The sequence below is a fragment of the Perca flavescens genome, chromosome 13 (assembly GCF_004354835.1).
Source record: "Perca flavescens isolate YP-PL-M2 chromosome 13, PFLA_1.0, whole genome shotgun sequence".
NCBI classification, from domain to species: domain Eukaryota; kingdom Metazoa; phylum Chordata; class Actinopteri; order Perciformes; family Percidae; genus Perca; species Perca flavescens.
The window spans coordinates 5,401,857-5,420,331 of NC_041343.1; the positions used below are offsets into that span (position 1 = coordinate 5,401,857).

Sequence of the window (18,475 nt, forward strand, 5' to 3'; positions counted from 1 at the left end):
GCGCTGTGGAGTAAGGTCTGGCTACACCACACATACATTCTGGGATAGGAGGGAAAAAAATGGCTCTGGGTTGTTTGCATTTCTCTAAACCAATCACAATCATCTTGGGCGGCGCTAAGCTCCGGACGCAGCGACGGTGGCTCTGCTAAATAGTCTCAGGAAGGAACTTGTTTAGGTGGAACATTTGCACCCCGTAGCAGAAAACTCCACATATAATATTAAATGAAGTTAACTGTTAACACAGTAAGGTGATCTATTGTAATTAGCTGATACATGGTTAAAAATTATTTGATTTTACCAGTGTATCTCTGTGTGGACTTCGTCCCAGTTAGAGAAGAAAATGTCGTATATTCTTTGTAAATCTTTACAATCATTCCCCCAAAGAACCAAGCATGTCTGCCTTGTTGCACCATCCAAATTTACCTTAAAAATCGCCATTTTCAGCCTGTAACGTTGCTCAGAGGTTCCGGTTAATGTTGCTCGATGCGACCGGAGTTTAAAGTTAACTCAAAGAAAGTGGAAAGTGAGGGACACCGGAACTATCCTGTAATTAAACTGTTATCGATATAGACGATGTTAACAGTAATGGGTTTACATAATATGGAAATGTTTCCAACAACCACCTGACAAAGTAATTTATTCAACATAGTAATTAAGTTGCAAAGCATAACAAAGTGTATGTGTTCATACCGTGAGATGTGAATGTCAGTAAGAACAGTAATTTAAGGTGTGCATGTATAACAATGTGGCGTGTGTGCTGTGCTATGTTGTATACCATACAAGGTATGCAGAAGAAAACCAAGGATAAACTGAGGGCCTTTTCACACCTGAAAGTAACAAGTGTTGTTGTGACATTGTATACATTTGATCCAGTTAGTTTTGGTTTCACACTGCAGTTTAGGGCTGGGCAACATATCAATATTATATCGATATCGATATATGTAACTAGATATTGTCTTAGATTTTGGATATCGTTATATCCTAATATGGCATAAGTGTTGTCTTTTCCTGGTTTTAAAGGCTGCATTACAGTAAAGTGATGTCATTACTGTTCTAGCTGTTCTATCATTTCCCTTTACCCACTTAGTCATTATATCCACATTACTGATGATTATCTATCTAAAATCTCATTGGTAAACTATTTTGTAAAAGCACCAGTTCTCAACCCTACAATATCGTCGCAATATCGACATCAATGTACTGTATTTGGTCAATGATATCGTGATATCTGATTTTCTCCATATCGCCCAGCCCTACTGCAGTTCCGCACTAAGGAACTATACGTGACAAAACTACGTCCTGTCCTCATCACATACGTGAGCCGCGTCTCCCGATACTTGTAGTTGATTGGTTTGTAGACAGCCTCCCCCCCCCGTCCTCTCGTATCTCTGTCTGAGTTTTTTCAACTGACTGCTGCGGCTCTTTTTATGTTTTGTTGCGTTGTTGAGAAGCAAGACACGGGAACTTTACTTGGTTTGGAGGAGCTGCAGACAAGCTGAATCCTACGCCATAAATTTAGGCTACTAAACTGCCAATTTATTCACTGTTACAGCTGTCTGCTCTGAGCGCATTCACCGTCACTCTCTCTCATATAGCCTATACACCAAACACTGAGCTTCCCCGGTCTTATAACACGACAATAGCCTGCCAGAGCTTCCTGTATTTGGTTCGAAAGTCCAAACAATCCAAGACCCCCAAAGATGCCACATCATCAGTGAGGGTGACTGGCGGAGAGTGAGAGGGGAATAAGTAGCAGAGCCTAAATGAATAATCTTGGAGTACTGGGCCCAGGTGCCCCCAGGAGGCACTGATAACTAGCCCATCCCACAATCAACTAATTTACCACACCGACACTGCTGAGTAGTAGCAGCCAGGGACGTCACCCTCTCAAGATGGGCTCCACACAGGATCACAGGAAACTTAGAACAAAAAAAATAAGAATTTCCATTTTACCTTACCCAGTCTGCCCCCCACGCCCCAGTGTGCGGTTCTTAAAATCCTAAATAAATCTCTGCATGAAAAATGTAACCCCAGATACATAGTGCAGTGTGCTTTCTGTGTCTGGAATACCAAAGCACCCCAGAATTAATTTGTGACAAAGGTTGTAATTTGCCGTTTTCAGTATTCCCACTTTTCTCCGGTTTGTGTCAAAAAAACGATTGTAACAGTGTTTACTGTCAGATATCCCAGTCTGTGTTTCTGCTTTGCTATATTTTGTCCTCTATATATGATGAAGATATGGTATTTTTTTAATGAGGAACCATTCTATTGTACTGTAGTTTAAAGTGTGCCTTGTTGGGCATCATTTGGGGATGAGTTGTTTGCTTTGCTTTAAATGTTATCTTAGAGTTGAGTTCAGTTTACAGTCCAGTACCAGTGGATGATAGAATGTGATAGATCGCCCCAAAGGCTTCCCTGCCCTTTGGGGTTGTTGGATAAAGTCTGAATCAAATCCAGGGATGTAGTGGCATCAGTGTGTGACGCGTAGACGTGGCATCTTGGTCTGTAGCAATTATTACATAAATGTCTAATTGTCAATTTTTTTTATATAATCACGGTTTCTTTGTTTAATCGCAATGAATTGCTAACATTAGCTAAAGGTCTTAAGGCGTATGACTTGTAATTGTTGATTTTGTTTAGATATGCCAACTTGTAATTATATAAGTGATTATTGGTCGGACTATATATTTGTATTATTGTTTCAATTGTTAGTTGTTGGCACTTGATCCTATACACAAAAATGTTTTATGATAATAAAGAGGTGTGGTTTTAGGCTGTGTGTTTGTGTTATTACATTATAAGGGACACATGACAGTGATATAAAACCAAAAGATGGTTCCTGGAAGTAATGAATACTTGTTTTTAAAATGAACTGAAAGAGACAGTTATATTGTTAATTGTAATTGTTTCTGAGACATTTAATTGTAAGGCATTTGGAATTGTTCCAGCTCTAGTGACCATCCTGGTATTGAATGTGGTCCAGGACCTTCGTCTTTTTCTCAGTCTTCCTTCTCTTTCTCCTTCTCTATTGATGTGTGGAACAAAATATTTATTCATATTGGTTGCATATGATGTTCACTGCCTTGATAGTTAGGCTAAAGCTCACCAGAATTTTTATTTTCCTTTTTAAAAGCTGCACAAATGCGACATTTTTTTCTATAAAAATATGTTCCTATGAAAAGAAGAATACCATAGAAAGAAACTATAGCCCGACCAATACTGGATTTTTCCATATGAGGTTGACATGGTGAACATGTTAGCAAATAGTTGCCTGTTTACACACGTGTAGACATGGAGCAACATGTTGGGTCCTATCTTGCACCCGCCGCAGCTTAAAGCCCGACGTAAAGTTGTCAATTTCCGGTCCAGTGCAGTCATGTGAGTCTGGTATTTCTTTTGAATATACCGTAATGATCTTAATCATCTTGTGGGGATGTAATGGTTAAAAGAGACGCAGTATGGTCAGTTGTTTATCAGCATGCAGTTGAATTTCTGTTGGTCCTTGTGTCCTGTGCTCAAGTCAAAATCAGCCAGTCATGATCAGACAGAACTGGGGTCTGTGTGGAACAGTATACAGATCCAGTATGTTCTGATGGAAATCATGGGCCTTCAAAGATTTCGCTTGTATTCATTTGTATGACATGGACACAGTTAATGTAGCGTCATCCTTTTCATGCAGTTAGTGGACCGTAGCATTGTGGCAACCTTAGAAGACTTTTCACCCTGAACCCTTTTGATTATTCAGAAAGGCTCAAGATTAAAAACAACAACAAAAAACCCATTAGAGCCTGGTTGGTAGAGAAGACAGTATTTTGTTTTAAAATTCTATTTAGTTTAAATAAAAATACTTTTCTTCTAATCAGATTTCCATACAGTATTATTTTGTGTATAGAATAAGTTGTTTGCCATCTTAAAGGGCTAGCTAATATTGACCATTTAGTTTCTATTCCAAATGTAGTGTGTAATAGAGCTGGAAAGATTAATCGATTAGTTGATAGCTATTAAATTAATCACCAACTATTTTGATAATTGATTAATCAGTCTCTTAAATGTGAATATGTTCTAGTTTCTTCTCTCCTCTGTGACAGTAAACTGAATATCTTTGAGTTGTGGACAAAACTAGACGTGAGGACGTCGTCTTGGGCTTTGGGAAACACTGATCCACATTTTTGACCATTTTCTGACATTTTATAGACCAACTAATCGATTAATCAACATGAAAAATAATGGTTGGTTGCAGCCCTAGTGTGGAAGCCTTGTTCTCTGTCTTCTCTCCTGGAGTGTTATTGTACCCTGTAGTAGAACCTAGTAGAATAGTATTTTTATCCAAAATCCAGCAGATGGCAATGAATGGCCCCCTGGAGCTCCGCCAGAGGATGGAGACAAATGTGTGTTTAACCCCCCTCTCATATCTGACCGCAGCCCAGCAGACTGCCTGCAGGGAGGGGCCTGGGGAGTTGGATTAAAAAGACACCATTACATCAGACTGGTCTTATCAGAGAAATTGGTGTTGGATATTTTGTATTTAAAGGTCCTATGACATGCTGCTTTTTGGATGCTTTTATATAGTCCTTAGTGGTCTCCTAATATTGTATCTGAAGTCTCTTTTATATAGACCTTAGTGGTCCCCTAATACTGTATCTGAAGTCTCTTTTATATAGACCTTAGTGGTCTCCTAATATTGTATCTGAAGTCTCTTTTATATAGACCTTAGTGGTCCCCTAATACTGTATCTGAAGTCTCTTTTATATAGACCTTAGTGGTCTCCTAATATTGTATCTGAAGTCTCTTTTATATAGACCTTAGTGGTCACCTAATATTGTATCTGAAGTCTCTTTTATATAGACCTTAGTGGTCCCCTAATACTGTATCTGAAGTCTCTTTTATATAGGCCTTAGTGGTCTCCTAATATTGTATCTGAAGTCTCTTTTATATAGACCTTAGTGGTCCCCTAATACTGTATCTGAAGTCTCTTTTATATAGGCCTTAGTGGTCTCCTAATATTGTATCTGAAGTCTCTTTTATATAGACCTTAGTGGTCCCCTAATACTGTATCTGAAGTCTCTTTCCCGAAATTCAGCCTTGGTGCAGAATTACAGCCACTAGAGCCAGTCCCACAATGAGCTTTCCTTAGAATGTGCCATTTCTGTGTCTGTAGCTTTAAATGCTTTTGAGGAGGAGAGAGGGGGGCAAGGTGGAGGGTGGGGGTAAGGCATTGACCAGCTTGCCATGGCCAAAGCAGAGAAAGGGGCGGTAACCTTTCCCCTTATGACGACATAAAGCGAAGATTCCAGATCAGCCCATCTGAGCTTTCATTTTCTCAAAGGCAGAGCAGGATACCCAGGGCTCGGTTTACACCTATCACCATTTCTAGCTACTGGGGGACCATAGGCAGGCTGGGGGAACGCATATTAATGTTAAAAAAACCTCATAGAGTGAAATTGTCATGCCATGGGACCTTTTAAAAGTTCAACATAATCCAAAAGTAGTGATTGTGGGGGAGTGTGTAGCAATGCATCGCGCTGTAAAAGTCATAATGCCCCATGAAAAAGTGGCCCCTTTTCACCATGTTTGTGTCAAAAATGGCATCGAAGGCATATGGAGTAATAAGCGTCTGTTGTCAGAGTTTGAATATGAAATGTGCTGTATGTGTAACATGTGGATGTGGATGTGGCCAACAGGAGCTGAGGGAGCGTGTGCTGAGGGGAAAGTACCGCGTGCCCTTCTATATGTCCACAGACTGTGAGGGGATCCTCCGCCGCTTCCTGGTGCTCAACCCCACCAAACGCTGCACCCTAGACGTGAGAACCTCGCAGCACACAGGTCTAACTTAGCTCAGGTGGAATGTAAACAAGGCTGAAGCGTTTCTATCTTTCTGTTACTACAGCAAGTCATGAAGGACAAGTGGATAAATTCAGGGTATGAGGGCGATGACCTGAAGCCCCACATAGAACCTGTTGAAGACTTCAGTGATCCAGCTCGCATAGGTAAGTCAGCTGGGCCACTGGTACTACTAAGCAGAGATGTTGACTTGAGACTTGAGTTGACTCGAGTCACCGTTTCGAGACTTGACTTGACGCAGCAGCGCAAACTGTGAATCATGATTGGATGACTCACAAAGCTCCCCGATATACGGTTGTCATGATTGGACGACTGGCTGTCAGTCAAACTCCTCGCTATGGCAACAGGTAGCATCAAAGACCCCTGTTGAAGCCTCATTAGTCCGACCAGACCGCCACAACGGCTGCATCTGTGCCACAAGTGGTCCTTTTTGGATTTCAAAATTTTACCGAAGAAGGAAAAAAGCAAACAGCTGAATGCGAGGTTTAGGGGTTTTTTTTGGTAAAAAGTGACTTTATTTGGGACTTGACTCACCTTAACTTAGGACTCGACTTGACTTGACTTGAAATAACTTGTTACTTGTTTCGACTTGCCCAACAACAACAAAAACTCGAGACTTGGACCAAATGACTTTAGACTTAAGCCTCCTTCACACTGGCTGCGTGGCGTGTCTGTTTTTATTTCGGCTCCCATGTTAACAGTTTAGAGCACGTTTCTGGTGTGCAAAGACATAGAAAACGCCACACAGCCGCCACGCAACTGACACGCAACAGAAACGCCACGCTCACGCCACGCAGCCAGCGTGCACGAGCCTTTACTTGTGATTTGGTCACAACACTGCTACCAAGAGGCCTGTCCCATAACAAACCTGGTCACGCTGTTTCCTGTCATCATGTCTGTTGTCGTACCTTCTCTAAGTGGTTGTTTGTGTTCCTCAGAGGTGATGGTGGGGATGGGCTTCACCTCAGAGGAAATCAAGGACTCTCTGCTCAATCAGAAATACAATGAAGTCACCGCCACCTACCTACTACTGGGCCGCAAAGGCGATGTGAGTTATACATATCAACTCATTACTTATTGATGTATATATGTAAATATGATGTATTTACATGACATACTAACCAGAGCAACTGGCAATGAATAAAATACCAGGTTGACCTTTTCTTTGGTCACATTGTAAATGCAAAATTATTTATCATTAGGGCTGGGCATCATTTTAATTTGTTTCTGTACCTAATAGTACTCTTTTACACCTTACTATTATTATTAACATATTGTGTGTATATATATATATAGTATATAGGGTTAGGGTTAGGGTTAGGGGGTTATATATAAGTACATAAAATATCATCCGCTCCGTTCTACTACAGTATGTTAGCATCCTTTGAAATGTTTGTTTAACAACAACAACAACAAAACTAACAAAGAGACATGGGGCCCTTATATATAATGAGTTATTAACTTGTTCACAAATATCTTTGACTATAATTGTACAGACATAATTAAGATCTTCTCCATTCATCTATATCAATAAAATGGGGAAGTAATATGGAAAAATATCACACCGTCCTCACACACTTGGATTACCAACGGTTACATTTTACTTGTGTGCACTGACTTGAAGATCACAGTGTGTCTTTATTGTAATCTTTGTCATATCAGTCCGGACATATGACGTGGTAATGCCCCTCTGTTATATTGTTGGGAGCAGGTTAGTAAAATGATTTTACAATATTAGTTGAAGTTAACTGTTGACACAATACAGTAACATGAGCTATAGCTCTAAATAGTCTCTGGCTATAGTCATGTGAAAAAATTAGGACACCCATGCTAAAGTTGACTAAAAAGAGGAATAAAAAAATCATCTTTTGGAAATTGATCTTAATGCCTTAATTAAAAAAATGAGCAAAAATCCGACCTTTAAGGACACCAATTTTCTTTGTGAATAAATAATGTATCGTAAATAAATAAATGTTCTTCATTAAAATACAGGGGGCATAAGTAAGTACACCCCTATGTTAAATTCCCATAGAGGCAGGCAGATTTTTATTTTTAAAGGCCAGTGATACATGGTTAAACCTCATTGGCTCTTACCAGTGTATCTCCGTGTGTATATCATCCATAACAAATCCCCACCACTCAGCCCCAAAACGTCCCAGTTAGAGAGGAAATGCCCTAAACATATTCTTTGTTCTTTGTGTTGGTCGAGGATTAGAATATGTTAGAAATACATTACATTACATGTCATTTAGCTAACGCTTTTATCCAGAGCGAATTACGATTGCTACATATGTCAGAGCAACTAGGGGTTAAGTGTCTTGCTCAGGGACACACTGGTTGATGTATCTCAGTGGGAATTGAACCCAGATCTCCCACACCAACGGCATGTGTCATACCCACTGCGCCATCACCGCCCATGAAATAAAGAATGAAAGGGAAAAAAGGAAATATCTGGTTAGAGAATATGATTACGAATCTGAACAAGCATCCAATGCCAATTTACATTATGGTGATAGACTGTATTCAAGTCGCATCTTAATCAAAAGCATTCAGCTTCGATACCCTACCTCTCTTATTGGAACTGCCATTTGAAACTTCGTTCTGGGGGAGAGTGACAAAAGCCCCTGGTCCACTCAATCACCCATCCATCCTCCTCGCTGTGGAGGAACCACGAAGCAGATAAAACCTCACGCTGGCAGGATGGTTTGCTGGGAAAACTGGTCGACTTTTATTTTTTATTTTAAAAAAAAACAAACATTCAACATAGAGGGAACTCCTATTTACTCTGCTCTGTTCTGTTCTGGTGCTGCTCCTCAAACAATACCGTCCAACCGAAAACTCTCACATTCTACTTACATATAGGATGAGAGTCCGCCTCTCCAGTTCAAACTGGCCAATCAGGTCTCAGTTCTGAGGTCGATAATCAGGTGTGTTACATCATCCAGTAATTAAGATTCATGCATTCAAACAAAATCAATCTTTCGTCTTTGTTAATTGATGTAGGAACTTTTAAATAAAGAAAATACAGAAAACCTAGTGGGAGTACATGTCTATATGTGTTAACAAAATAGCAAAATAGTTAGTGAGGAAGTGGATGCTTCTTCATACTGACCCCTTTTCTATCCAACGCCGCAGGAGGCTAGTGAGGCTCGCACAGCCAGTAGCCTGTCCCTGGCGAGGGTACGACCCAGCCCCATCACCAACGGCACCAACAAGCACTCCTCAGCCACGGGATCCTCTTCCTCCTCCACCTCCTCCTCACATAACAAGAGCCAGCGCAGTGCCGCCACCTACCACAGGCAGCGGCGACACAGCGACTTCTGTGAGTCTCTTCTCTAACTTCTTCATTTTTCTTACCTCTATAGCTGAGCTGTACGTTTATGAAACCTGGAACCTGGCATTTTTATATATTCATGTCTTTTCATACAAAAACAGATGTCTTCACACCTGAAGAGAGACATTTTAAAGACTTGCTCTCATGAGTTGTTAGGAAAAACTAAACCAGTTATAATAGGATAAGATTCCTTTATTGTCATTGCATTTACATACAATGAGATTCAGATGCATAGATTCAGATGGGCTCAAAAATATCCTTTTAACATACATTAAAGGAATACTCCACCGTTTGTTGAAATAGGGCTTATCACGGTCTACCCTGGCTGTAAATAGGTGGGCCAACGCATTTTTTGTCTCAGTGCAAGTAATTAGGTTGTTTTTTTGTCTTTTGTTGGCTCACTTTTACTCACAACATGCTAACCGGCAACATAGGATTCCATTCAGTACGCTAGGCTAACTAGCGGCGGCGCTGCCGGTGTGGCACCGGACTAAAACAATGCATTCACAAAAAATTGTTGGTCCACCTATCTACTGCTAGGGGAGACCGTGATGAGCCCTATTTCAACAAACGGTGGCGTATCCCTTTAAATACATTAAATATACCTATTCAAAATATCTCACGTTCACACACATGCAACTCATTTACACACTATCAACATATGCATGTTAAAAGTAAAAAAAAAAAAATCAAATTGCACAGTTGTGTCTATATGTCTTTGATTTCAGTGCAGAGTTCAGTGTGGGGATGGCTTTAATATCCTCACTTGGAAGGCTAGGCCTTGGGCTGTGACTAGCTCTATGGAGGGGTTATACTGTATATGCAGAATATTCCTTATACGAGTCTCTGTGTGTCTGCGCTCTGCTGTCCTCCACAACAAAGGCGGGCCCTCCATGCCCGTCATGCACCCCAAGCGGAGCCCCACAAGCACGGGCGACCGTGAGCTGCGGGAGGGACGGATGCCTTCACGTAAGGCCAGCTGCAGCGTGATGGGGAGCCACAGCCTCCCTCCCTCCAGCCCAATGGTCAGCAGTGCCAACAACCCCAATAAGTCTGAGATCCCAGACCGCCGCAAAGACATGATCGCAACCACAGTAAGTGACAGATGTCCCCCTCAAGGAGAGAGGAGACACATCCATTTAGAAACTAAAAGGCAGTGCTTCTAATTCCTGATCGTATCTCATCAGAATCACATCCAGACTATTTCTTCAGTATCAAAGTAATGCAGATGACTGTTGACAGCAACTCACGGTAGCCAAAGCATTTGACTATCTGTCAAACTGTAAACAAAAACACAGGTGTAGATAGTGTTGACTTTTGGAAATTCAGATTCAGGCCCCCAGGAAGTCAGCCAGGCCTCCAAGCAAATTGAACATAGCGGCTAAACAGTGGAATTACAACTCCAGGCCTGTCACTTAATACCTTTGGGCCCGAAAATACTTTTTCCCATAGACTTACATGGCACAAGAGATGTCTGTAAATCAGTGAATACATGTTTTTGACCAGATCAGTTTTGGAGTGCGGAATAAAGCTTGCCTGATGTCACACGGATGTTATTTTCACCACGTGATGGGATCTTTAAGTCTGCACTGTTCACGACTTTACAGTAGAGCTGAATTTAGGGGCCGTCTTAAAAGTCTGTGCAAAATGGCTTTCTCATTTTTTCTAATAAGCACTTTATTTTCATTTGGACCTCCGCCCATTGTATACACAACCCCCCATTCATATATGATGCAATATGACTTAGTGGCTTTCTCCCTTTAGTACACAAGAAAAATATGAAATTCAGACTATATATTTGTCAGTTATAGTTTTGCTGTCCATCTCGACCAGGATGGTCAATGGGACATTTCTGGTTAAATAAAGGTTAAATAAATGAAATATATAAGTTATGTGGTATATTTTGTGAGCAGCGTGACTCAGACATATACACGAGGACTATATATGGAAGTACAAAACACTTTAACAGAAAGTGAGTCCGTTTGATGATACTGTCACATTTTAACATAGTCCTTGTGTATACTGAATGTGATACTGTAACAGTGTGTAGTGGCTTTGGTTCCACTGAATATCAAAGTGACTCTCAATATCTTACCTTGTTCCTCTCTCTGTAGAACAACATCCCTGGAAGTGCCATGACACGCAGGAATACATATGTGTGCACTGACCGCACAGGTGCTGACAGACACTCCCTCCTGCAGAACGGCAAAGACAACAGGTACCGCTTTTGTGTTGGAGTTTTTAATCTTTGTCGCTGTCGTCAGGCTGATCATCGTCTGTTACGTTTGCAGCGGAGTCTGCAGCAGGTGCTTCCATCACGCTGTCACTTATTATGCTTCCTTCTTTTTTTTCCTTTCATTTTTGTCCTATGGTTTTGGCGCTTGGCAGCAAACAGGCATTACATCACCAACTGGAACGGAGCGTGCATTATCTTGCCAATCGAGGAGCAATGATTCGCCAAACCTGCTTTTTTTTTTTTTTTTTTTTCTTCAGTCTAACAAATTTCTTCTGATTTTATCTGGTAGTAACGAAGATGCTTAGGGGAAATGTATTGGAGTAAAAGTATATATTTTATCAAAGTAAAGGTTTCCAGAAATATAAAGAACAAAGTAAAGTACAGAAGTATTTGTGCTTGGTGCATTACAACACTGGCTCATTTTTTTTTTTTTTTGTTTTTGAGAGGCTAGACTACTAACCAAACAATTGTACCGTAATGTAGGGCTGGGCGATATGGAGAAAATCAGATATCACGATATTCTTGACCAAATACCTCAATATTGATATTGTGGCGATATTCTAGGGTTGACAATTGGTGCTTTAACAAAATATCTTCACACTTAGATTTTAGTTAAATAATCATCAGTAATGTGGACATAATGTCTAAGTGGGAAAAAGGCAAATAACCGAACAGCTAGAACAGGCTGGTAAGTTCAGAAAATGACATCACTTTACTGTAATGCAGCCTTTAAAACCAGGAAAAGACAACAATTATGTCATATCAGGATATAACAATATCCAAAATCTAAGACGATATCTAGTCTCATATGACAATATCGATATAATATCGATATATTGCCCAGCCCTACCGTAATGTTGTAATTTCTTTTCGTTCAAATTTTATAAAAATGGTATCGAAATAAGGATTGCTCAGGAACCGGTATGGAATTCCCGGTATCGGAACCGGCATCAATGTTGAACTTTTTTTTAACGATACCCAGCCCTGGGGCTAGCTGAAGACGCTGTCATCCCTGTTTGTCGTCTGCAGCTCCCTGGGCCACCGCTTGCCTGCAGCGTCTCCCTCCACGCTCAGCATTTCTGGCGCTGGAGCTGCCTCCTCCTCTTCCTCTTCCGATCGATGCCGCCTGACCCGAGGGTCCACCATCCGCAGCACCTTTCACGGGGGACAGCTGAGGGACCGTGGGCCCCCAGTCTACTCAGCCCCTCCCACTTCGCCCACCTTGTCCCACCATGACACCAGCCCTCTGCCGCACGCCCGCACCAGGGCAACCTCCAACCTCTTCACCAAGCTGACCTCCAAACTCACTCGCAGGTATATGCGTGCATGGCACATGGCACATATCACCAGAGAAACACCACTCTCAAGTCTGTGCGTTAAATATGAAGCTACAGCCTGAAGACTGTAGTAGAAGTTAGCTTAGCTTAGCATACAGACTGGAAGCATGGGGAAACAGCTAGCCTGGCTCCCTTCAAAGAAGCAAACAGAGCCTACCAGCATCTATAAAAGCGCACTACGCTGGTTTTTGCACAGATTAAACAGTGCTGGTAGGCGTGTTTTTTAACTCCGGACAGAGTTTCCCGCTGTCCCCAGTCTTTGTGCTAAGCTAAGCTAATAGTCTGTCGCCGCTAAGTTGATTTTTACCATACCGACATGAGAGAGTGGTGTCGATGTTCTCATGTAACTCTGCAGGAAAGTATATTTTCCAAAATGTCAAACTATTCAGAGAACTGCAGCTGGTATAAGCTCAACTACTACTGTTATGGCTGGAATTCAAAGGGTTTTTGTTTACACTAGAGCTATTATCTGTCTATATTTAGATGAGATCTTCATTTCTAAAGCTACTGCCATCAGTTGCTACTGTCCTTCCTACCTCTCTCCACTCTGCATAGCTTTTATTTTATTCCCGGTTCCCAAATGTTCTTATGTGGTCATAGGGAAAAGAAAAGGGTACAACAGCCCTGATGTTTGCATTGATAGTTTTTGGTGGATTTTAATTTCCTTGCTCTGCCGTTTCAGCTGCTCAAATGTAAAATATGTCTTCAGAAACCGAAATCGAAAACCAAGAAAATCAATCAATCTTTCCTTTCAGCTTGAGCACAGCCTGGATATGGATCCATGCTTATATCACAACACTGTATTCACCCAGGCCTTTTGGCAAGCCTTCTGTGGTCCCGGATTATCCTCTGCTCCCCCAGTCGTCATAATCACACATGTCTAATCTTATCAAACCTCAGCTTTCTCCTTGTCAATCAGCTGCTGCGCTGCGCTCTTTTCCACCACTTGCTCTCCTGTGATTCAATTATATTCTCTCTTATCCCCCAACCCCACCCCTCTGCTCTTACACCGTATTCCCTCCCTTTTCTCCATCTTTATCTTGTTGTGCTTCCCTCCCCCCCTCCTTTGTCATGGCATCAGGGTTAACCTTGACCCATCCAAGCGCCAGGGCTCAAACAAATCAGTCTCGGGTTGTACTCTTCCACAAGGATCAAAAACAGTTAGTAAGTTTGCATGTCTCTGGCTTCTTTCTTGTCTGCCTGTGCTGCCCCTGTCTGTCGGCCTGACTTCTTCATACCTCTATCTATGAATTAGTGCTTGTCTGCATGACGTGTTAATCATCGTAGTGTCAAGGTCCCACACACTTGGTTTCAAGCATGGTTGCAATTAGGGCCGCACAACATATCGTATTTTTATCGTTCTCGCAATATCAACTGGCGCAACATACACATCGCGAAAGACTGCGACATATCGCGAAAGACACTCATACATACTGTCATTCTTTTTTCGTGGTGCCTTTTTATATTCAATTCAATGTTAAATTTGTTCAATAAAATAATGTTGGAAAATATTTCCTTTGGTTTGTTTTAAATTCAACAAGCAATTTGTTGTATTTTAGCAGAATACTGAAAGCAGCAGAACTGAGTACATTTTAATATCTGTTTATTTATCGCAAGAAATATCATTATCGCGATATTCAACAACCTTATCGCATATCGCATATTTTCCTCATATCGTGCAGCGCTAGTTGCAATCAAGGAGACATTCATTTTTTGATTTTTGTTTTTCAACTTTCAGTTTCAGGTTGAGTGTCATTGTCAGCACAGACTGCCTTTAATTAGTCCGTGTTCCCTTAGAAACAATGATGTTTTCATTTTGTGTTTGTGGTCGATGGGTCGAAAGTCATTACATGTTTATTCCATCTGTTGTTGGCAAGAATGGATGGTAATGTGTAGTCCCATGAACAGAAGGACTGCATTTACATACTGCATGCTTTAAAACTTGTGAAAAAGGGGAAAAGTGTATACCTGTAAAGGTGGGACACACGGTTCTGCACATCATGTGCTTGTTGTTGTTGGTGCTTGCTAGCTCTGACTTCATGAGATCCACTACTGAATGCCATCTCATCTGAGGGTTGTGGCTTAGTCAGAAGACTCAGTGTAAGAGATGTTCCAATACCATATTTTCCCTCCTGATACCGATTCCGATACCTGAACTGTGTCGATCCGATACCAGAGTATTACAAAATATATATATATATATATATATACAGTACAGGCCAAAAGTTTGGACACACTTTCTCATTCAATGCGTTTCCTTTTTATTTTCATGACTCTTTACATCGTAGATTCTCACTGAATGCATCAAAACTATGAATGAACACATATGGAATGATGTACTTAACAAAAAAGTGTGAAATAACTGAAAACATGTGTGTGTCCAAACTTTTGGCCTGTACTGTATATAATGTATGTATGTAAAGTTTGGATATATTGAATGCAAGTCTGAATATATTGAATGAACCTTGAATATATTGAATGGAAGTCTGAATACTATAATAATAATAATAATAATAATAATAATAATAAGTTTATTTGATATAGGCACCTTTTACAAACAAAGTCACTAGTGCTTCACATGATAAACATTTGTAAAAATACAGTACATTCCAACAGAAAATAAACAGTATATTGAATGAAAGTCCGAATATATTGAATGAAGGTTGAAATGGAATCTGACATCATTGTCTGCCACCATCTTGTGTTTTTGTTATATATTCAAGGTTCATTCAATATATTCAGACGTTCATTCAATATGTTCAGACTTTCATTCAATATGTTCAGACATTCATTCAATATATTCAGACATTCATTTAATATTTTCAGACATTCATTCAATATATTCAGAATAAGATTCATTCAATATATTCAAACTTCACATGTATATAATAATTTCCTTAACAGCATGCCATAACGTGTGTGTGTGTATGTATATACAGTGGGGGAAATAAGTATTTGACCCCTTGCTGATTTTTCAGGTTTGCCCACTTACAAAGAATGCAAAAATCTACAATTGTAATCATATGTACATTCTAACAGTGAAAGACAGAATCCCAAAGAAAATTCCAGAAAATCACATCATATGAATTTATTAAAATTGATAACCATCTGATGAGGAAAAACAAGTATTTGACCCCCTGGACAAACAGCAAGTATTCTGGCTCCTACAAGCCAGTTAGTCTTTCTTTAAGACACAGCCCCAATCCGAACCAATTATCTACATCAAATACACCTGCCTCACCTCGTTACCTGTATAAAAGACACCTGTCAACACCCAAACAACCAGCATCCATCATCACCACCATGGGCAAGACCAAAGAGCTTTCTACGGACATCAGGGACAAGATTGTTGATCTGCACAAGGCTGGGATGGGCTACAAGAGAATCGGAAAGCAACTTGGAGAGAAAAGATCAACTGTCGGTGCAGTTATCAGGAAATGGAAGAAGCACCACACCACCGCCAACCTCCCTCGGTCTGGGCCTCCACACAAGATCTTGCCTCGTGGGGTGTCCCTGATCATGCGAACGGTGAGGAATCATCCCAAAACCACAAGGGGAACTGATGAATCAACTGAAGGCAGCTGGGACCACAGTTACAAAAGAACGGTTGGTAACACACTACGCCGTCATGGATTGAAATCCTGCAGCGCACGCAAGGTCCCCCTGCTCAAGAAGAAACATGTACAGGCCCGCATGAAGTTCGCCATTCACCACCTGGACGACTCAGAAGAAGCCTGGAAGAAGGTGATGTGGTCAGATGAGACCAAAATAGAACTTTTGGCCTCAACTCAACTCGTCGTGTTTGGAGGGCAAAGAACACAGAGTACAACCCAAAGAACACCATCCCCACCGTCAAGCATGGTGGTGGCAACATCATGCTTTGGGGGTGCTTTTCAGCCAAGGGGACGGGACAACTCCATCGTATTGAGGGGAGGATGGACGGGGCCATGTATCGTGGAATTCTGGACCGACATCTCCTTCCCTCAGTGAGAGAGCTGAAGATGGGTCGAGGATGGGTGTTTCAGCACGACAACGACCCTAAGCACACCGCCAAAGCAACAAAAGAGTGGCTGAAGAAGAAGCACATCAAGGTTCTGGAGTGGCCTAGCCAGTCTCCAGACCTGAATCCGATTGAAAATCTTTGGAGGGAGCTTAAAATTCGAGTTGCCAGGCGACAACCTCGGAACCTGAATGATTTGGAGGCTGTCTGCAAGGAGGAGTGGGCCAACATCCCTGCCGAAATGTGCACAAACCTTGTCACCAACTATAAAAACCGTTTGACATCTGTGCTGGCCAATAATGGCTTTTCTACAAAATATTAACATGCTGTTTGTCCAGGGGGTCAAATACTTGTTTTTCCTCATCAGATGGTTATCAATTTTAATAAATTCATATGATGTGATTTTCTGGAATTTTCTTTGGGATTCTGTCTTTCACTGTTAGAATGTACATATGATTAAAATTGTAGATTTTTCCATTCTTTGTAAGTGGGCAAACCTGCAAAATCAGCAAGGGGTCAAACTTATTTCCCCCACTGTATATATATATACATACACCGTATGATATGATTTCTATAATTGTTAAATGGCATGGCTGGGGTTAAACCTTTTGTAAAATATGAACAATGCGAATGAGATGCCAGGGAATTGGATGGAAGCTCTGAGTAACATTACACTCTGTTATACATCCATGTCCGTTACACTGCTTCGCCATCCTAGGAAACTCACATTTGCCTCCACGAACAGACCAAACCGGAGATCAATTCTTCTTTTCTTCTTGGCTGCTCTAAAAACAGTAGCTGCCAGCACAACTTGTTGTGTAGACTGCTGTTTTTAGAGCGGCAAAGAAACAGTGATTTCCGGTTGGTCTGAAAAGCAGAGAGCTAGTGGTGATTTTTTTGTAGCAAATGGTAATTTTATCCAGAACTACTTTAAAAGTTGATCTATTTTGGGGCTAAAATACTTGGTATCGGATCAGTGCACATCATTGCGTACTTGCTGATATAGATACCTGCATTTTAGGCAGATACTGGTATTGTATGGGAACAGCTGTACTCATTGTAGTGTAGTGGCCTTACTCGACTTGTTTGTCCTGCAGGGTCACAAATGAATCTGAGGGAATCAGGAGATTTGCGGTCACAAGGTCAGTACACGTATTACTCAAAATAGATGGTAGTTCATTTCTGTTTTTATGAGATTAGTAGTAGCGGCCACAGTCCAATGCCTGAACATTTTCTAAATAATTTCTAAATAATATCTAATTTCCCCACCCTCCCCCACCACCTCTCCCTAGTTGCCATCTACCTGGGTATCAAAAAGCGTCCGAGCCCCGGGCCGTCGGACGTGGCTGGGATCTGAGAGGCGGTGTGCGGCGTGACCCTGCGGAGGTGGTTCTGGCTCTGCGGGAGGCGGCGCTGGGATGTGGCTGCCAGGTCCACCATGCCGGCCCCTTTCTGCTCTCCTGCAACCACGGCGTGGCAGGGGGCCGCGTGGCTTTCGAGGCCGAGGTGTGCCAACTTTCCACGGGCACCTCCGAGACTTCTAACGGGGTGCGCTACACGCGACTCTGGGGGACGCCGCTAGCTTTTCGGGACATTGCCACCCAAATCTCTAAGGACCTTGAACTTTGAACGGAGGGTGTGTTTGTGTGTTTGCGTGCGTGCGTGCGTGCGTGCGTGCGTGCGTGCGTGTGTGTGAGTGAGCGTTGATGTGTGTGTGTGCGCAAAGG

The 18,475-nt window shown here is 41.6% G+C and overlaps 1 protein-coding gene across 1 annotated transcript in view; it reads left to right on the plus strand.

Annotated features, from left to right (window-relative positions):
* Positions 1–18,170, plus strand: part of mark4a (MAP/microtubule affinity-regulating kinase 4a) — a 38,817-nt gene extending 20,647 nt beyond the window's left edge. The window contains exons 9-18 of the mRNA XM_028595107.1: positions 5,682–5,801; positions 5,888–5,987; positions 6,780–6,889; positions 8,977–9,163; positions 10,058–10,269; positions 11,290–11,393; positions 12,441–12,725; positions 13,830–13,912; positions 17,846–17,890; positions 18,041–18,170. Of these exons, the coding sequence (XP_028450908.1) occupies positions 5,682–5,801; positions 5,888–5,987; positions 6,780–6,889; positions 8,977–9,163; positions 10,058–10,269; positions 11,290–11,393; positions 12,441–12,725; positions 13,830–13,912; positions 17,846–17,890; positions 18,041–18,105 (1,311 nt within the window). The 3' untranslated portion in view covers positions 18,106–18,170. The remainder of the gene's footprint in view (positions 1–5,681; positions 5,802–5,887; positions 5,988–6,779; positions 6,890–8,976; positions 9,164–10,057; positions 10,270–11,289; positions 11,394–12,440; positions 12,726–13,829; positions 13,913–17,845; positions 17,891–18,040) is intronic.
* Positions 18,171–18,475: the final 305 nt, after the last annotated feature.